At 49.1% G+C, this 21567-nt stretch overlaps 1 protein-coding gene across 7 annotated transcripts in view; it reads left to right on the forward strand.

Moving 5' to 3' along the window:
• ARHGEF1 (Rho guanine nucleotide exchange factor 1) overlaps positions 1-21567 on the forward strand; it is a 520185-nt gene that overhangs the window by 343296 nt on the left and 155322 nt on the right. For all 7 annotated transcript variants that reach the window (XM_086933027.1, XM_086933031.1, XM_086933029.1 and 4 more), the window contains one exon: positions 20127-20300. In XM_086933027.1, the coding sequence (XP_086789153.1) occupies positions 20127-20300 (174 nt within the window). The remainder of the gene's footprint in view (positions 1-20126; positions 20301-21567) is intronic.

Raw genomic sequence — 21567 nt, forward strand, 5'->3', positions numbered from 1 at the left:
ACCCCCACCACCCTCTCCCTCCTCAACCCAACTGTCCCTGCAACTCCATTGTCCAAGTCCGGTCCTCCTCAGAAGACAAGTCTATGGAAGGTTATAGAAGTGGACGTCCAGCCACTACACTCCCACCCGCCGCCCCCCCTCCCCCGGGCCCCCAAACCTGCCATGTTGAGAAGCTGTGTCGATCTCCCCCCGGAGTTCTCTCAAGTAGCCAACACGAAAAACACCGGCCGTCTGACCTCTGGCCGTCTCCGGCGCTGCATTCTTAGGCTGTGAGTGCAACCTCACTCCTCGGGACCGCGTCTCCGGCCGCTTCTCTCAGCGCTACCTCCATGCCAGCTCGAATAGTGGGCGAGTCCGGCCTAGCCGACGAGGCTGCCGAGCGGTGATCAGGGACCCTCTACCAGCCTTCCCTGGTATTCCTCCTACGGCGCGGTGTATGCGACTCTTCATCTGTCGCCGTGATCCCCAGCACCTCGCAAGTGTCCTGAAGGGACCGAAGTTGATGCAAGACCCCATTCCACCTAAATATGAGTCGGAAGGGGTGACCCCAGGAGTATTGCGTCCCATGTGACCGCAAAAAGTCTGTTGCGATTTTGGATGTTATTCCTTTTTGAAGTATGATCGTCGACAAGTCCTGATAGAGTGCCACTGGATGCCCTCGGAATTGCAATGTCTGCTGTTTCCATGCCTCCCGAAGGATTCGTTCCTTAAGCGGAAAGTCCGGTAGGAAGGCCAGTATATCAGGTGGGGGCGCTGAGGTCCGGCGTGCCGCGCCCACTCTATGTGCCCTGCCTATTCGAATAGGGAAGTCCTCCGGCTCTCCCAGTACCTCCCTGAACAAGCTCTGCAGATATTCGGCCACATCCTCCCCTTCCTCTGTGGAAGGCACTCCCTGGACTCGGATGTTGTTCCGGCGGGACCGGTTCTCAAGGTCCTCATTGTGCGCTTGGAGGTCCAGTTGTTGTTCCCTTAGGCGCAGCACCTCCTGTTGCAACTGTCCAATCTCTTCGTCCCTGGAATGCCCTGATCCTTCCACAGCGGCAACCCGTTCACCCAGGCTATCTACCTCTCTCCGCACCTCCCGAACCTCTCCGGCCACTTCCTGTTTCAATGTCTGGAATCATGCCTCCGGGAACTGAAGAGTGATTCTAGGAAGGGTCTGGTCACCGGCGGTTCTCCGTCTCCTGCTTCCACTGAGTTTCATGAGGGACCTGGGGAGTGTTGTCCTTTGTCCTGCTTCATCGCACTCCTGCTCATCATCTCTGGCAGTGTCTGTCCACCCTTCCTGGTCCCTCTATTGCTGGCCATTGCGATTGCGGCACCCCCCAGGCGAACCCTGTCCGTCCTCTAGGTCCAGGTGGCAGCAAAAACTGTCAGGGGCACTGCACACAGAAAGGGGCCACCCTCTCAGACTCCGTCGCTCAATATGCGCAGCTGAGCACCGGTTCCAGTCACTGATCTCCGGTGCACGTCCCAGATGCAATAGGTGTTCTCTTCCGCAGCCTGGTGTAGTCAATCTCGTGGTTCCTGCGGGCCCCAGGCTATGAGCGTCACCGTTATGGTTCCCAGGCCACTCAGTCTTTACTGCTACTCGGCAAGTCCCTGCCTGAGTTGCCCGCGAAGCACCGACCTGACCAGAAGCCTCTGTCAGTCGTCTTCGCTGCTGTGGGGTACCTGTGTGCGCTGTCCCTGCTCGAGCCCTTCTGAGGGATCGCGCCGCTTCCTTCCCGCCTCACGCGTTCCGGCCTTGCTCCAGCTACAGGCCACCGCAGCAGGCCTGCATCATGCGCCACCACCTCCGACCATCTCTGCACTGGGTTCCCAGCCGCCCCCTCGGAGCTCCGCCGTCGCGGTTCAAGGTTCCCAGACGGGGCAGTTGCGTGGTCCTCACCAATGGCTGACTGGAGACGGATAGGGGGGGTGGCTCACCTCTAGGCCGCGTCCCCGGCCTTACGCAGCGTCCCCTGCCGATGCCTCCGGTCCAAAACTCTGCTTCCGGGGTACGGGGATCCACGATAGGGGGGGGGCTGCTTCATAATGCTCCCTGCCTGTCCAGGCGCCCCCTTGATAGCCGGTCTAGGCAGTCCCCCCAGGGCTACTCACTGTGTCCAGGTCCGGCCAGTCCCCGGCATTCCAAGGAACAGCAAGGGCCCGGGGCGCTCCGCCAGCAGGCCGCGCTCCCGGACCTGCCTGATGGCTCCCCGCTTGCTCGGTGCAACGGCACCACCTCCAACTGCCTCCGGGCCTCCCCCCGCGCCTACGCTTGACTGGGGGGGCCGCCGTTCACCCCTGGCGCCGATCGTCTGCAGAGGACAGGGGGTCGTGCCGCTGGAGGCCTACTTCCGGTCACGACTCCGGACTTGCGTAGCGATTCTACGCCGATCTGCTGCTCCAGGCCCCGGCCATGCGCCCCCAGCCGCCGCGGTTCCAGCCCTTTACCCGTGCAGTGTTCAATAATAAGCCCAGTGTAGCGCGGAGCTTCTCCGGTGCGGCCTTCCACTCACCCCCTCCACTCGTGCCGGTCACTGGGGATCGGGGGTATCGCGTAACCCATGATCTGTTGGTAGGTCCGGTCCTCGGCCCGGAGCTGCGACTCCACTCTGCGACTCCACTCAGCGGGCCGGTCCCTGGTCTCGAGTGCGTCGCGCCCCTCTCCGGGCCACAATGAGGGCTGGGTTGGGACTGCTCGGCGCCATCCGGCGGTCCGTGTGCCTCCGATGCCACCTCTCTGCCGTTACTGTGTTCGCGTCTGCGGCCTCCCTCGCTGCCGACCGGCTCCCCACTCGGGCTCCCTCCGAAGCCCTATTACCGCAACCACTGGTCCACTCGGCACTTCAAGCCTCGCTACTTTTTGCCGACCAGTTACTGGGGCTGATCCCCCTGCTGTCGGGGGGAGATCAGCGGGTTAAGGGCCCAGGATTACGGGAGCTCTCGGACAGTGCGTCCTCTCAGCCCGCCATCTTGGCCACGCCCCCCTGGGCCAGGCTTTAATTGACATGTCTACTGTGTCCAATTGTAAAGACTGGATGAGTTAAAGTCTCTCAACAGGGCTGGTTCAGATTGTGCTTTACAACTGGCTGATGTGAGGTCACTTGGCGCTTCTGCTCTCCTCCCCCCCTCTACGATTCACATCTATGGAAAACACCTATTTGGTCTTGTTGGTTCTGAACTCAATGCACCTCAATCTGAGTCTCCTTGACCTGCTGAGCTCAGTCTATACTTTTCATCTTGGTAAAGTTTTGTGTTTTGGGCCATTGAGAAGTCTGTCCTACATGTTTTGGTGAAGAAGAGTCTCCTGAGCCTGTGGGGCTCAGCTTGAGCTATGTACCATGGAAGGGCGGAGTCTCCTGAGCCTGTGTGGCTCAGCCAGCACAGTGAATCCTGAGGGTGTTGAGTCTTCCGAGCCTGTGGGGCTCAGTCAGCACAGTGAATCTTGAGGGAGCATAGTCTCCTGAGCCTGTGGGGCTCAGTCAGCGCTATGGACCATGGACGAGCGGAGTCTCCTAAGCCTAAGGGGCTCAGCCAGCGCAGTGAATCTTGGTCTAGCTGAGTCTATTGACCCTGTGGGGCTCAGCCAGCTTTATGAATCCTGAGGGAGTGGAATCTCCTGAGCCTGTGGGGCTCAGCCAGCGCTATGAATCTTGGGGGAGCTGAGTCTCGTGAGCCTTTAGGGCTCAGGCCGTTCCATGAATCCTGGGGCAACTGAGTCTCCTGAGCCTGTGGGGTTCAGCCAGTGCTATGAATCCTGGGAAAGCAGTCTCTCTTGAGCCTGTGGGCTCAGCCAGCGCTGTGAATCTTGGGGGAGATGAGTCTCCTGAGCCTGTGGGCTCAGCCAGCACTATTGGCCATGGAAGGGCGGAGTATCTTGAGGCAGTGGGCTCAGCCAGCGCTTTGAATCCTATGGGGAACAGATTCTTCTGAGCCTGTGGGGTTCAGCCAGCATTGTGAATCCTGGGGGAACGGAGTCTCCTGTGCCTGTGGGGTTCAGCCAGCGCAGTGAATCCTGGTGGAACGGAGTCTCCTGTGCCTGTGGGGTTCAGCCAGCGCAGTGAATCCTGGGGGAACGGTGTCTCCTGGGCCTGCTGTATTCAATATGTTTTACATCAGGGTGACCGAGTCTCTTGAGCATGCTTGCTTTAGCCTGTGCTTTTACTTGTAGAATAAGATGTGTGTTTTGGGCTTACTAGGTTCTAAACCCTATGTGTGGCTCTGTCCCGGTTTCGTCTTTAGGTATAGATGAGGCAGTTTGACCTGCCTAGTTTAAAAACATATTTGTTCCTCACTCTATTCTTTGCGACCAGGTGAATCTGTATCACTTGACTGGTCAAGTTTAACTGGTGCATGTCATTCTGCACTTCACATTTGAGCCAAGTGGAGCCCATTGCTCTTGCCCAGGTTTAAACCCTTGTCCCTTATCATCCTTTGCTGCTTCTCCTGGTCTCTAGACCTTGAGTTGCTTTAAAGCTTATGTGTGACTTCATGACGCAGTGGCACTTGGACTCGTCTTCTTTTAAGGACCAAAGCTGCATAGACCACGATGCCCCATTTCATTTGTGAGCCCTTTAGCTTAATTGATTTTAAGTCCATGTGAACAATGTATCTAAAAGAGACAGGAGTTCTAGATTCCTTATCTTAGAATTACCCCAGGCATCAGATTGGATCCGGAGAAATTTTTTCGTAGCAGTATCCCTGCGCATCGGTAGGTGCCGTCGGTCGACTCTGCGTTCGTCGTCGAGCTCATGGTCGGCGAGATGACGCTACGGTGTCTACGTAGACACCGCCCCTGCGTGCAGACTTCAGTGCTTCCTTTCCAGAGGCAGCCAGCGCAGATCCAGAGAGAGAGTTCCCCTAGCCACTTTTTGACTAACTCTTTTTCGACTTTTGTCAACATCTTTTTTGAGTTTTGCGTCTCCTAGTGTGCAAGGGATGTCCAGTTGTCGGCCCGGTTTCAAGACCTGTGGGTCCTGCCACAAGTTGATGTCTAGTAAAAAAATGGTGTGGGCAATGCACTGCTGTAAAGAAGTCGAGTCCACACGGAAGGTAAGTTGGACCTCAGTTTATTCTACGTCCAGCTTCAGCAACTCCCCGGCAGCAACTGCCAAGGAGAGAATCAAACAAGTGTTCCACGCAGGGAACATTCTGCATGGAATGCGAGGAGAGGGAGAAGTCCCAACACACCTCCCTTTCTTCACAGAAAAAACAAGAGAAAAGAAAAGGAAAGGAGGAAGAAGAAACCCAAGGAAAAGGAAAAAGAAGCAGGGGAAAGAAGAGAACAAGGGAAATAAAATACGTCAATTATCAGGTATAGCATGCATAGTAAGAAAACACAACATAAGCAGAATTACTTCATCACATAGTCCTGAAATTTGGCAGGTACAGATCTGACCCTGGAGGAGGACTCTCTCCGCTGAAGATTTCCATCAGAGTGCGCCACACCGCCCACTTTGGAGTTGGAAGGAGAAATGCTGACCCCCAACCGCTTCCCAACACACTCAACCATGGGCCCAGGAACAATAGAAACCATACTCTTACTCCAAACCCTTCCATCCTCCAACACCACCACAAAATCCCTCACAGCAGCGACCTTCTTGGGAGAATAAAACCGTGACTCCCCTTTACGGAGAAATCCAGGTTTCTTTACCCTCACCCAATCGCCAACCATCACCTTGCAGGAAGATGACACACCTGATCTGGTACCATAACTGTTCTGAAGCGAAGCCCTGACATCAGCTACTCTAGCTAAATTAGTAGCATCCACAACCTTCCTGGACATCCACTCCTTGTTCAACTTGGTACCAGCGACTCTCCCACGCAACAAGGTAAAAGGAGCAACACCAGTTGAAACATGCGGAGTGGTTCTTACAGCCCATAACATGTCGGCAACCGCTTGACGCCACTGCAAACCATTCACTAAAGCCAGCTGAAGATGCTCTTTGACAACACGGTTGAAACGCTCAACCAAACCGTTGCTGCGAGGATGATAGAGCGACGTGCAAACGTGTTTGATACCAACTTCTTTGAAAAATGAAGACATCTCAGCAGAAACCAACTGCGTACCATTGTCCGAAACTATCTCCTCAGGAAAACCCTCCCTAGAGAAAACATCACGTAAAAATGAAATCACTACAGAAGAACTGATGGAATCAACAAATCTCACCTCAGGCCACTTGGTCATGTAGTCAATTAATACCAAGATGAATTTGGGAGTCGAACCAACAAGACCGTAAGGTCCAGCGATGTCCAAAGCTAATTTTGACCAAGGAACATTCTTCACAACAACAGGTTGAACAGGCAGAGGACAAGTGACCTGTGACTTGTCACTGACCATACATTCACAACATTCACGAACAAAATGCTCAACATCTTTGTCCACGGACGGCCACCAAAAATCTTGCCTCACCCTGCGCTTCATGGAGCGAATGCCTGGATGGCCTTCATGAGCCAAACCAAGAATCTTTCCACGAATAGAAACCGGAACAACCAAAAGCCCACCCCGTCTCAAAATTCCATTAACAAGAGACAACTCATCCTTGACCCGCAAATAAGGAATAATAGCAGCAGGACAAGCTTTTTCACACGGCCAAGGTTTAGAGAGAAGATTAATAACAGACTGCATGTCCACATCAGCGGCAATCCCCTCCAACCACTCACACTCCGAAAGAGCACACCCCACAGAGTCACACAAAGAACTAACAGCACAAACTACCTCCAAATCGTCACACACGACACTGTCGTCACCATCGGAAAGAGGTAGTCTGGATAAGTAATCAGCAACCAAATTCTTCGCTCCGGCCACATATTCCAGCTGATATTGGAATTCCTGCAATCTGAATTGCCACTTGGAGATCCTTGGAGTCGCCCTACCACCACCCTTGGTCGTGAATAGATCAATCAAGGGCTTATGGTCGGTCCTCAAGATGAATCTATTGCCCCATAAAAAATTTTTGAAATGCAAAACTCCCCACCACATTGCTAGGGCCTCCTTTTCAATAGTAGAATAAGTCTCCTCAGCACCTCTCAAGGTTCTGGAGGCAAAAGCAATGGTTTCTTCGCGACCATCACCCCTTTTCTGCATGAGGACGGCCCCCAAACCCACATTGCTAGCATCAGTGGAAAGAATGCACAAGTCATTTATGTTGAACAGCTTGAGAGGGCGAGCTTCAATAATCTCTTGCTTGATGACATTGAAGTTGCTCTCACAATCATTATCCCAGACAAACTTGAAATTTTTCTTGAGCAGACTACGCATAGCAGCGGTTTTGGTAGAGAAATTCTTAACAAACTTGGAGTAATACTCCACCAAACCCAGATATGAACGTAATTGATCCTTATTCGTAGGAACAGGAGCATTTTGAATGGCGTCAATGATCTTGACTTTTGGTTCAACCCCATTTTGGGAAATGTGGTGACCAAGATAGTCTACCCCATCTTGAAGAAACTTGCATTTATCCTCCCTCAAGGTTAACCCACTAGATCTTAGTATGCTGAGAACAAGTTTAACACGCTCATCATGTTCAAGTTCGGTTTTGCCATGAACCAGAATGTCATCCTGGAAAAAGACGACACCAGGAATGTTCTTGAACAGGTTATTCATTAACCTCTGGAAAACAGCCGAGGCTGAGGCTAAACCAAAAGGCATGCGGATGTAACGATAGGCACCCTCCGGGGTTACGAAAGAGGTAAGGTGTTTGGAATTGGGACATAACTCAATCTGATGATAAGCAGATGATATGTCGAGGGAGGTGAAAAATTTTGCACCCTCGAGGGTGGCTAACATCTCGTTGATGTTAGGGAGTGGTTGCCGGTCAATCCAAATATTGGCATTGAGATCGCGCAGGTCAACACACATCCTCAAACACTTGTCAGATTTCCTTGCTAAAACTATGGGGGCAAGCCACTCTGAGCCTTCAATTGGCTCAATCACACCAGCAGCGCATAACCGCTCTAACTCTTTCTTTAGCTCTGCACGTAAGCTCAAAGGCACCTTGCGCACCTTATGGGCAACGGGAATGGCACCTTCTTTTAAAATTATCTTGTGCTGGAAACCCTTGAGTTTGCCTAATTCCCCACTAAAAACTTCAGGAAACATGAGAGCCCATTTGGTGTTGGACATATGAGATACAGCAAGAGTCTTCGGTGATGCCAACATTGCAGAGTAAAATTCACACAATTCATTGCGGGAAATTACCATGTTGGGATGGTTGGGATCTAAAACAATGTTCAAATCTCCCTGTTCATCCCACCCCAACAAATTAGTACCATCCTTAACTATGAACACAACACAAGTAATGTGATCACCATGAAACTCAAGTTGGACAGTACATTTCCCCAAAACCTCAACTCTCTTGCTATTATAAGCAAAGATCTTGATACTTGAAAGTTCTAAAAGTACATTGGAAAGTTTGCTAAAGTCAGTGAAATTCAATAAAGTAAAAGGAGACCCAGAATCCGCAAGAAATTTGCAGACAATACTATTTACAGATATTAAACAAGAAGGAGATTTTCTTTTCCGACGGCCAGACAAGGCGGACAGTTCTACCACCCCGGCCTCGTGCAAAGTAGAAGATAGCATCAGTAGTTCATAACATTCCTCATCAGATTCTTCTGAGATATGCTTCACAGAGGGAACGGGCTTGCTCGTGGAAGCAGCTCTGCACATGCGGGAATAGTGACCTTTGTTCCCACACTTGTAGCAGGTTTGATTGAGAGCAAAACAAAATTTAGCAGAACCTAAGTGTGAGCTACTGCCACAACGAAAACATATTAGTTCTTTTTGCACAGGTCTGTTTCTGGAAGAAAAGTTGGATGGAACAGAACGAGGAACATTAGGCAAAGTAGGTGCTTTTGATTTGAAAGGAGGTTTGGAATTCAATAGTTTGACTTCAGTAGAAGAAGAGGTCGATGGTGAGGAAGATGAATTCATTTCTTTGACGCAAAATTGAGAATGTTCAATACTTTTGGCTAAACTGAGAGCAGTCTCTAAATCAGGATCACCAGAAGCAAGAAGTTTTTCTTGAATTTTCTTGTTGGAGGTCCTCTCAATAAGTTGATCACGTATGATCTCATCTCTGAATTCCCTGTAATTGCAATTGATAGCCAAGATGCGAAGAGCTGCTACAAAATCAACAATTGATTCGCCAGGGGTTTGGGCACGTTGAAGAAATTTATGGCGTTCGAGAACGACATTTCTCTTGGGAGAGAACCTCTTGTCAAGAGTTTTAATCAAAGTAGCATAATCGTCAATGAGAAGTGATTCTCCAGCATCACCACCACTAACTGTAATGCTGACAACTTCAAGAGTCAACGTTTTTAAAATGTTCCTCCCTTCGTTGCCTAGGTTATAGATAAGTAGGGCTTTTTTCTTCTTGCCAGTAAAGGTATCGCCATCGATAGCCTCTAAATACGCCTCAAAAGTGTCTTTCCACTGCTCCCACGGAACAGGGGGAGTGCCGGCAGTTTGTAAGAAAGGAGGAGGGGCCAAAATATGATCCATTGCGTGGGTGAGTTGCTGCCACACTACACACAACAGTAATTAAATCAAACCTTTTTCATGTTTTCTTTTTTTAAATACACACGCAAATGTCATATGCAAGCCAGTTGAGTTTGATGATAGTCATATTAAATACACACTAATGCAGATACAGAGGAATGCTGCGCTCAATAACCCAAAACTTGTGCTAATAAGTAGATCAGTACATTTAAGAATTGCGTTGAAGCACATAAAGAAAGTTAATTTGATTCATGGAGCTGTGCGCATCAGCGAAGGTAAAGGGCATTAAACAGAGCTGTGCGCACTAGAGATGAATTATGGCTTCGAAGACTGAGCGCAAACAGTATGCTGTGCGCATCAGCGGAGCGTTGCTAGCATTTGGTTGCTAGGATACATCTCAAAATGGCCGCCGTACGTAACGTGATGTGTCCCAAATGCGCCGTCAGGCAGGTCAGGCACGTTCGCGTGTTAGCGCGAGAATGGTGCGCAGGGCAGTCGCGCTGAGAAATTGGACAAAAGTACCTGAATGAAGAAGAACTCGGGTTTTTGTAGGAAGTGGGACACAGCAGAGCCGCTTGTGGAAGCCCTGCCACAAGGAGACGTCGACCTTGTCCTAGAAGAAGGGCCGTTGAGCCGTTTTCCACATCGAGCAAAGAAACTCCACTTGAGCGCAGGAATCTTCAAGGGGGGTGGAGAGAGGCTGGAGACTGGACCCGATCGTCGCCACTGTAAAGAAGTCGAGTCCACACGGAAGGTAAGTTGGACCTCAGTTTATTCTACGTCCAGCTTCAGCAACTCCCCGGCAGCAACTGCCAAGGAGAGAATCAAACAAGTGTTCCACGCAGGGAACATTCTGCATGGAATGCGAGGAGAGGGAGAAGTCCCAACAACTGCGTTTTGAAAAAAAGTTTTGGTTCAATATTTTAGGTAGATAGTTATTTTTAGAGGTGCTCCAACTGGTGGCGTAACCGTCCGTTTGCGCCAAAATGTAGACCTTATAGATGTGTGTACACGGCCTGTGTGCACATCCCAGTATTTGGGCACTCCGTCTGGTTCATCAAATATGAATAGACTCCATTGAGTTTCAAGATTTCTTTAATTTAAGTATGCTGTCTTTAGCCTTTCATTAGTAGATTAATTTAATCACCTTTAAATGGCTTTATCATGGATCATAGTCGCTCCAATGCATTTCGGGCCAGATGCCCTTTCTCAAGGAGCTCTGAAAACAAGAACGATCTGCGTTTGCATCAAAATGCATAAAAATATAACAATGTTCAATGTGTGGGTCAGAAAACACCCATTTCCCAGTGATAGTGATAGGAACAAATGAAAAACAGACGGTGTATATGTGATAGGTAAGGTGAATACGAGGTAAAAGACCGGGTGACTTGATAGTGCAGGTGTATTAAAAGGGCGCACCCCGGGAGAGTGGGAGCGGGTCGATTAACGAGTCAGAGGACGGAGGGTAAGAAAAAAACAAAGAAACGCTCCCTTCGCATTCCCCGTGGACTCAGAATCGCACTCAAACCATCCCTTTGTAAGAACTCCAAAAACTTCCAAGCCAAATGGAATGCCATCTTAAACAAATGTAGTCTAGATTTAATATTACTCATCATTGAAGAATTGTCCACCATCCTGATTGAGCTGACTAACGAAATCAAAGAAGTTGAAAAAGAACTTGAAGTATTCAAATCATCTGAAGATGTGTCTCAAATGCTAGAGGATGTTAAAATACAATTAGAGAAGCACACTAAGGATATCAATGATAGGAAAATCAGGAAATTTAGACGTGATACACTGGACTATCAATTGGATGAGGTTTATACCTGGGCTGATATCTATGCCCAGCGCCGACGAAATAAACCATCTAGCCAATACACTGATACCTCCTCCTCTGGGAGTGACGCATCCAACAGGCCACCAAGAAAGACGACTTCTGAAGTAAATAGGAATCTAGAACAAGTGAGAACACAACTGGATGAGAGTGCTACCACATCTGGTCCTTTTTTAGAGAAAGGCCCCCAAGAAGCCGACGACCCAGGCGGAGCAAGAGAAAAGGAATCAGAAGCACCAAACACAAGAGGCTCCAAGAAGGACAAAAAGAAAATGAATTGTTAGTTATCAATATCTCTGACATGGAATTATCCCAACACGAGACCAACCTCCTACAAAAAGGTACCTCGTTCATCCCAACTACCTTCACTAACCAACTTGAATTGGAGACCAGTACATTTAAGCTAACTAGGAAATTAAGGTTACGTCATTTTTTTTGAAAATGTGCTTCCACCGACCACAGATAAAAAACCGGATCAACTATGTGGATTACGCCCACCAAGCTCATATATACCACCGGTCAGTCACAAAAGCATTGACACATTTGAGACATTAGTAAAACAGGACTTGGGAAAAATCAATTTCAAGAAAAAAACCAAAACAATGAATTTAACACAAAAAGACAACGACACACTAAGAAAGATCGCCAACAATAAGTCAATCAAATGCATAAAAGCTGACAAAGGCGGAGCACTCGTCGTTATGAATTCTAGTATGTATGAAGCGAAAATGAACGAACACGTCTGGGAATCTGAAACTTACACCCCACTAGAATCCAACCCAACCAACCAATACAAAGCCATACTAGCATCGATCATCCACAAAGCATACGATACAGGAACAATCGATGAACACACCAAGAAATTCTTACTGGTTGATTTCCCAAGAAGTCCCACTATAACTCAACTTCCGAAGATACACAAGAATCTAACGGATCCTCCGATGCGGCCGATCGTGTCCACCAAGGGGTCACTCCATGAACCCGTAGGAAAATTTCTTGATCGCTATTTCCAACCGTTTGTCAAACAACTCAAAAGTTATGTAAAAGACACGACCGAATTCTTGCTCAAACTATCGGAAATCAAAATCAATCAAAATGACAACCTCATATTCTGTACAGCGGATGTGAATAGTTTATACACATCAATCCCACATGGTGGAGGAATTGAAGCCATCGAAAAAATCCTGTCACACAGTGATATTCCTGAACCTATGCAAATTTTCCTTATGGAGCTTATGATTTTTACTCTCTATCACAGTTACTTTTGCCACAAAAACAAATGGTTTCAACAATTATCTGGCATGTCCATGGGCAATTGCGCTGCGCCAGCGTACGCTAATATTTACATGTCTGACTTTGAACAAATCCATATTTATGATAACCCTGAATGGACCAACAACTTGTTGATGTACGTCAGGTACATTGACGATCTATTCTTTTTGTGGAAGGGTACAAAAACGATGCTGGAAAAAGAGCTGAATAACTTAAATACCAAAGACCATCGAATCCAAATAACGTGGAATCTGAATGAGTTTCATTTCAACTTCTTGGATGTATCCATCACCAGGTCAAACACTGGCCTAGTAACAGACCTCTACAGGAAACCCACTGACCGCAACAATACGTTGCACTTTGCAAGCTTCCATCAACATTCACTTAAACGCCATCTCCCTTTCAGTCAGATGTTGCGAGTCAAGCGCATAGTATCCAATCCAGAAACCTGTATACAAAGGATAGATGAAATGAACCTAAGATTCATCGAGAGAGGGTATCCGCCAGAAACAACAAATGAAGCTATGAAAAAAGTCTCCCAAATCCAACGAGAAACGGCCTTAAAAAAGACAACTAAGAGTGAAGAAAACAGGATGGTAGTTGTTTCTAAATATTCCACATTGAGTGGGAGATATAAAAAAATCATTCTAGGACATTGGAGAATCCTAGCATCCGAACCGGATTTCAAAGACATGTTCAAGAATCCCCCCATATTTGCATACACCAGAGCCAACAATCTAAAGGAGATTTTATCCAGAGAAACACCAAGTCCAATCACACATAAAGGCACGAAACCATGCTTCAACTGCAATAATTGCAACATCATCATCACTGGCAACAAAATCAACCATCCAATGAGAGGCACAGAAATTAAAGTGAAAGTCAACGCAACGTGTGATTCGTCTAACCTCATATACCTACTCAAATGTCCTTGTGGAAAAATTTACGTAGGAAAAACAGAGAGAAAAATAAAGGTCAGGTTGAATGAACACAAATCCAACATCAGGACTAAACAAACAAAATCCAGCGTGGCCACACATTTCATGGAACACAATCACACCGTGGCACAGTTGAAATTCATGGTCCTTGAAACCGTCGAGAAGAAAGAAGGAAGGGACAACAACAAGTTCCTTCTACAAAGAGAAACTGCATGGATTTATCGTTTGCAATCTTGCAAACCATTTGGTCTTAATGACCGTATTGAACTGAGTTGCTTTCTATAAATACCCGGTGTGGTATTTAAGGACACACATCTCTTGTGCGCATTCATTACAATGTTATTTATTTTCCATGTTTATTCATTTGCATTTCTCCATCACATCTATGACACTATCCATCCTTTTTACTTATTTCCTTGTTTTTTACATCACGTCTTTGTATATCATTCATTGTATCTCTTCTTGTTTCACACATTTGTCATTCATCTCTTTCACCCCGTCTCCACTATGCCTGTTCCAAGATGGCCCATCCATTTCATCTAAGGTTTGTCCTTTGTCGATCTTCACTTCCACACGCTGTCAACTTGAGTCCTTAGTTTATGTTTACTTATCGCTTCCGCCGCGACTAACAAACACACCGGCTCGGTAGCTGCGCCCAGCAGTTAGCAGACACGGAGACCTCGGCAGTCCCACCCTTGAATCCTTACTCGGTAAGCGTTAAGCTCAGTCCTTGCCACCCGACCTACCTAATGCTAACACATGTCGCATTTACTGTTACTTTAAACGCTGACTTTTTTCTACCTTGTTCTTTTCAGCCCTAATGATAGCTGAACAAACACGTGAGCGTTTTTCTTTGTTTTTTTCTTACCCTCCGTCCTCTGACTCGTTAATCGACCCGCTCCCACTCTCCCGGGGTGCGCCCTTTTAATACACCTGCACTATCAAGTCACCCGGTCTTTTACCTCGTATTCACCTTACCTATCACATATACACCGTCTGTTTTTCATTTGTTCCTATCACTATCACTGGGAAATGGGTGTTTTCTGACCCACACATTGAACATTGTTATATTTTTATGCATTTTGATGCAAACGCAGATCGTTCTTGTTTTCAGAGCTCCTTGAGAAAGGGCATCTGGCCCGAAATGCATTGGAGCGACTATGATCCATGATAAAGCCATTTAAAGGTGATGAAATTAATCTACTAATGAAAGGCTAAAGACAGCATACTTAAATTAAAGAAATCTTGAAACTCAATGGAGTCTATTCATATTTGATGAACCAGAGGGAGTGCCCAAATACTGGGATGTGCACACAGGCCGTGTACACACATCTATAAGGTCTACAAGTTGATGTCTGACACAAGTTGATGTCGGTCACCGATCTGCACCTGGTGTGCTTTTGGTGCCTGGAGTGAGACCCCGACCCGACGTCGTGCTCCAACTGCCAGGCCATGAACCTGAAGTCTTTGCAGGAGCAGTCCCGAAAGCTTTTGGAGGTCCGGCAAGTCCGCTCCGCCCCGGTCGTGGGGAAGGTCGCGGGACTGATAGCGGAGCCATCACCATTCGTCATTGAAGTCTTAGCACTCATCTGGTAAGTCAAGAAGAAGACGAAGAAGCATCGCCGCTCTCCGTTTTCTCCCAGTTTGTCGCCAACGAGATGCGGGACCCGGAACATCGCCGCTCCGTCCTCGAAGCCTGCTGGGAAAACTCCATGCCTCCCTCCCTTTCCAGGAGCTGGAGCGTCCCCGGCCCACCTACGTGTATTTTTTACGAAACCCTCCACTCCATCTTTGGGCAGCCCGACTCCGCCGGCCACCCTTTCGGGCCCTGCAGACTCGGTTGGGGGCTCTTGGCCTTCGATGCCGGCGGCTCAGGCCTCAGAGCCGTACGGCATCCATGGATCCAGGCCTGGATCCGGATCGGTGCCGGTCAACCTCACGGTACCTTCCCCGGCGGAGATTCCAGTAGCGACGCCCGCAGGACTCTAGGGCTACGGCCAGATCCTTGGGCCTCGCTGCCACCTCTCGCCCCATGCAGTCTGCCTTACGCCCTTTTCGTAGCTAAGGAAAGGGTACCCCACCATGTTCTGCTCAGAGCCACAGGCCTGCGCAAGCTACCCAGCCTCTGTGAGGTCGGGGACGTGGGACACAGCATTGTGGGCCTTGGGGCCAGCGGGCGGGCTAGTCCACCAATCCCCCCGGCAGCAGCCTCCAAGCCTTACCAGTCCGACCTTTCAGGGCCACCAGTTGCCAGTGGGCAGCAGGATCCGCCATCACCTCCCCAACTGGCGCATAACCACATTGGACAAGTGGATTTTGCATATAGTCCGAAGGGGCTACTCCCTCTCCTTCCAGACTACTCCTTCCTCCATCCCACCAACATTCCATTGCATTTTGGAGGATCATTTGGCCCTTCTCCGTCAGGAAGTTACGGCTCTCTTGGCCCTGTGCCAGAAGTAGGTAGTGGTTGCTATGCCCACTACTTTCTGGTACCCAAGAAGGACAAAGGCCTGCCTCCAATCTTAGACCTCAGGGACGTCGACAGCTTCCTCCGGAAGGAGAAGTTCAAGATGTTAACCTTGAATCAGGTCTTGCCTGCCCTCGACTTTGGAGACTGGATGGTAGCGTTACACTTTCAGGACGCTTACCTTCACATCCCTGTCCTGCCTGCCTACCGGCGTTACCTACAGTTCATGGTAAGCTACGATCATTTTCAGTTTACTGTCATGAAAAAGATGGCATTGGTCGCAGATCTTCTGAGCAGATCAGGGATTCCAGTCTTCCCCATCTTGACGACTTGCTGTTAAAGGCTGGTTCGCCCCAGGCTGTCATCTCCCACCTCCAGACTATGGCGGAGCTGCTGCATTCGTTGGGGTTCACTACCAATGTGCCGAAGTAACACCCCATTCCCTCTCAGAAGCTCCTTTTCATCTGAACGGTTCTGGACACAGCGCAGTTTCGGGTCTATCCTCCCACGCAGCGAGTCCCTGATATCGGGCTACGATACCGATGTTTCAGCCTCTAGCCCGGATTTCAGTGAGAATGGCCCTGAGGCTGATGGGACTCATGGCATGCTGCTGGTGGATCATGCCAGAATGCACATGCGGGCTCTGCAGTGGGGCTAGTTCCAGTGGGAGCAGCATCAGGACAATCTTTCCGATGTCGTCCAGATCTCAGAGTGGACTGCATGTCAGTTGCAGTGGTGGCTCACGAACCAGGATTGAGTCAGAGGCAGATCGATCTTCCCTCCCCAACCAGAGTTCTCATTGGTGACAGATGCGTCACTTCTGGGATGGGGCAGCCACATGGGAGAGGCGGAGATCAGGGGTCTGTTCTCCAGCGGAGTCCGGGCTCCACATCAACCTTCTGGAACTTCGGACAATTCGTCTTGCACCGAAGGCATCCTTCCTTCTGTCAGAGAAAGAGTAGTGCAGGTGTTCACGGTCCACACCACCGCCATGTGGTACTGCAACAAACAGGGTGGGGTGTGGTGGGATTGTGGACCCTATGTTAAGACACTCTTCACTTTTGGACATGGCTAGAACATCAGTGCATGTCCCTGGTGGTTTAACACCTAGCAGGTACCCTGAATGCCAGGGCAGACAAACTCAGCTTCCGTTGCATGATGTTTCACGAATGGCGTCCTCACTTGGAGGTGGTGCAAGGTCTCTTTCAGCAGTGGGAAGAGCCTTGGTTAGATCTGTTAGCCACCGAAGAGAACGCACAATGTCAGCAGTTCTGCGCGTTGGAGGTTCCAAGGCGGCACTCACTCAGCGTCGCTTTTCATCGCAAGTGATGTTGCGGCCTCCTCTACGCCTTTCCGCCTGTACCACTTCTACCCAGAATGCTGAAAAGATCAAGCGCAACTAGGCCCAAGTAATTCTTGTTGCTCTGGACTAGGCACGAAGAGTCTTGTACCTCGAGCTCTGGAGCATGGCCATCGATCCTCCAATAAGACTGCCTCTTGGGAGAATCTTCTGTTGCAGCAGCAGGGGACGGTCCTCCACCCGAACCTGTCCAGTCTCCATCTTCTTACGTGGAGATTGAGCGGCGAGAGTTGACAGCTTTTGAGCTTCCTCCTGAAGTCTGCAATGTCATCTTGGCAGCAAGGCGTCCCTCCACTAAAACGGTATATGCCTGTTGATGGAACAAGTTTGTGGCATGGTGTACTGCAAAGGCTGTGGATCCCCTTTCTGGCCCTCTTTTCATATGTTCACCTCTTCATTCTTTCTTTGGTCGAGCAGGACTCTGCTCTGGGTACTCTTAAGGGTTATTTTTTCGGCCATTTCGGCCTTTCTCTGCCTTCCTGATCAACCTCCTCTTTTCAAGTCCCCTATTGTAAATAGATTCCTGAAGGGCATTACTCATCTCTTTCCTCCTCCTTTCTTAATGCACCAGTGGGACTTCAATATTATCCTTACTTATCTTATGTGTGCTCCTTTTGAGCCACACCATAATTGTCCTATTCGTCTTCTTACTTTGAAAACTGCTTTCCTGCTATCCATCACCTCTGCTCGTAGGGTGAGTGAGCTTCAGGCTCTTTCTTTCAAGCCAGACCAAGTGATCCTTCGCACTAGGCCTTCTTTTCTGCTCAAAGTGGTTACCTTTTTCCACATAGGCCAGACCATCACACTGACCACCTTCTTCCCGCCTCCACACCCTTCCAAGGAGGAGGAGAGACTCCACTGTCTGGACCCAAAACATGCGCTGCCCTTCTTCCTTGACCTCACTAAAGACTTCTGGGTGGACGATCAACTCTTCGTGGGTTATGTGGGCGCCAAGAAAGGTCAGGCAGTGCACAAACGTACCATCTCTCGATGGGTTGTCGTATGTATTAAGATCTGTTATTCTTTGGCGAAGAAAGATCCTCCCATAGGACTACGCGCCCACTCAGTTCCATTAGTTGACATCGGTCAGGCAACCACGTGGGCATCCCTGCACACATTCAGAAAACATTACTGCCTGGAAGAGACTGCTTTTTCGGCCTTACTGTTCTCCAGGACTTCCTGGTGTGAACTTAGTTTGCAGACCCACCTCCGGGGTTGGCATTGCTGGGGTATCTAAGGTAAGGAATCTATAACTACAGTCTCTTTCAGATGAACAAGTTACTTACCTTCGGTAACGATATATCTGTAAAAGACATTAGTAGTTATAGATTCCTTACCACCCCACATATCCTCCCCGTTCTGCAAACTGCCTTCTGGTGATAGGGACTCCTTACAGGGCCCTAGTTATGCGCAACAGTGATCAGTGTCTTGCATGGCTCTGCTCTTCTGGTGTGGAAAGTCGTGTCAGAACTGACTTCACTGCACAGGGGTGGCGTCTAAGTAGACACTGGGATGTCATCCCGGAAACCACGACGCTGACGACGAATGCGGAGTCGACCGACGCCACCTACAGACGCGCAGGGGTACTGCTACAAAAAGATTTCTCCTGATCCAGTCTGATGCCTGGGGGTAATTCTAAGGTAAGGAATCTATAACTACTAATGCCTCTTACAGATATATCGTTCCTGAAGGTAAGTAACTTATTCTTTATAATGTGAAAAGGGTTCAAATGGTCACACTATACAAATACTAAAGTAAAGAAGTGAACAGAAACTCCAATACTGTGAGAATGTTATCTAGGTCTCCCACTTGTGGTTGGAAACGTAGTGCAAAGTTTCAAATGTATGTTGGTGCTCGATCTCTGCAATGGCTTGTCGCATGCAGATGGGGGTTGGACAGAAGATCACATACATCACTACAGTAATGATTAATAGCATGCTGGGAAGGGTTTGATGGATAAACCACAGCAATGGCTTGTAGCACAGAGCAGAGTTGGGTAGATGATCAGAGGCCTTCCTGTACATTGCTACAGTGATTGTACATAGAGTGCAAGTGAGAACTGGACATGTCAATGCCTGCATCCCAGTTCACCCCACAGGAATCAGTGTTAGTTTGTAGAGGGGATGGATGTTCGACTCCACAGTCCGCAGCTTCTCAGGGCAACTTCTCAGTGATGGGTCATAGCAGACGCATGATCCATGGCATCATGGAAAATCCCACATCAGTGGTTTGATTCTACTCGAAGTTCTTTATAACCCTACCATGCTATGATTTTGAGTCTGACAGGCTTTTTATTGTGTTTCTCGAGGAGGGCAAAGAGGGTAGTTTCAAATCATCTTCTTTTTGTGGCTCATAATATCTTTTCTGAATGAAAATTTGACTTTGACTTCTCCCAGTATGCAGAAGTCCACTGCCTCATACGGTTTTGTCTACGCATACATATTATTGCTGGGAAATGTTTTTCAGGGTGCATACTCGGCATACCCACCCAGCGGAACAGAAGATGTTGGTGGTACAGCTCCTTGTGTCCATGAAAGCAGTCCAAATAAAGAACCACTTCTCTAAACCAAAAAAATGCTTGGATAGAGCATATTAAAAGCCAGATTCTTTTCTCTCCCCCTTATCCCTGCACACACACTTACATAAGAATACGTTGTGGGCATCGGGATGACATCACCCTGAAGTCCTATGCAATGTGATTTTTAGCATGTCGCACTTGGCTCTAAAATTACTTTATTCCCTGAAAACCGGATTTTCTATTGCAGTAGAAAGACCGATTGTCTCAGAACGGAAGGGCAGCCACCCTCAGAAGTCATTTGAGCGTGGAGATAGCAGTGCCAGCCGGCTGAAGATTGGAAGTACCAGCGATGTACCTGAGGCTTCGGGAGGAGGGGTGACCATTTACACACCTTCGTCTGAGAACTCTGATCGCGATGGAGGTATGAAGGGAGCACTTATCCATGGTGGGCCAGGGGTTTAAGATATTGTGATGTATTAAAATGCTAAAGCTAGCATATCACTGGAAAAGGCTCCCTACTACAGTGAGGAGAAGGGGTTAGTGGGATGATGACTGTATAGAAAAGAGAGACATTGTGAAGGCAGCAAGGAAAAGCAGGCTGTAGGCAGTTGTGAAAGGAGATGCAAGATGATGAGTGAAAGGGTAAAGTCCAAGGGCACTGGGTGATTTGTCATGGAAAACTGCTTATGAGGAAGAACTACAAATAGGTTGTAGGAAGGGGGAGGCTCTAGTTGGCGCAGTGCAACACTCGCGACAAGCAGGGACTCTCTCTTCCTCGTCAGGGCTGAGGGTTACCTTCCAGACAACCTCTGCTTACCCTCTAGGTAGTGTGGCTTAAGCAGTCGTAGGCTAATCTTTGGGGCACATAGGGTTAAACACTTGCAATAGTACACCTTTACAACCAACCCACCACACAACGAGACCAGACTGTATTCTGTAAAAATATATATCTTTATATAGATTTTAAGCAGGCTTGTGAATACAGTCAACGTACTTTATGATAACGGTTGCAAGTTTACTTAGTTCAGGTTACCACAGTTCTTATGCAGTTCTCTTGAGGCCCGTAGGCCGGTGTTAACCAAAGTTCTTGTGGAGCCAGCGGCTTCCAGGGGATCTGTCCCACGTCGCGTTGCCTTCCCGGGGTCGCTGATCGTTGCGGCTCTTCAGCCAAGCAGGTCACTGGTCATCCGGGGCAGCGGTGTTCTGTGGCGGCAGGGTCCTCTCCTTGTCGTCCGCTCCGACCCTGGCGGCGGCGGCTGTGCGGCGGTGGCAAGTGGCAGTACGGTCCCCAAGTGCAGGACGTACCCAGCCAAGTGCCGGTGCAGCTGTGGGCTCACAGCTGGGCTGTCGGGCAGGCTACCGACCTTGCGGATTCTCACAGGGCAACTGTCCGTCTTTGCAGGTGAGTGGCTGCTCGTTATGCAGTCACCTCGAGAGCTTGGACCGGACGGGTCCTCCTTTGCTTTGCTCTCGGGCTCCCGGTGCAGTTGCGGTCACGGTGTTCGGGCCAGCGGCGGCTGGTCCTTACTTTGCTCTCGCTGTTGCTTTGGGCCCCGGTCACGGTGGTCAGATGGATGTCGTTGCCTTGGAGGAGATTCCTCCGTCGGTGCTGCGGCGATGGTCAGCACCCGCAGTCGCTTTCTTCCAAGGGGGTAGCGTCCACTGGTCCCGGGACGCTGGTCAGGGGG

The sequence above is a fragment of the Lissotriton vulgaris genome, chromosome 7 (assembly GCF_964263255.1).
Source record: "Lissotriton vulgaris chromosome 7, aLisVul1.2, whole genome shotgun sequence".
Classification (NCBI taxonomy): domain Eukaryota; kingdom Metazoa; phylum Chordata; class Amphibia; order Caudata; family Salamandridae; genus Lissotriton; species Lissotriton vulgaris.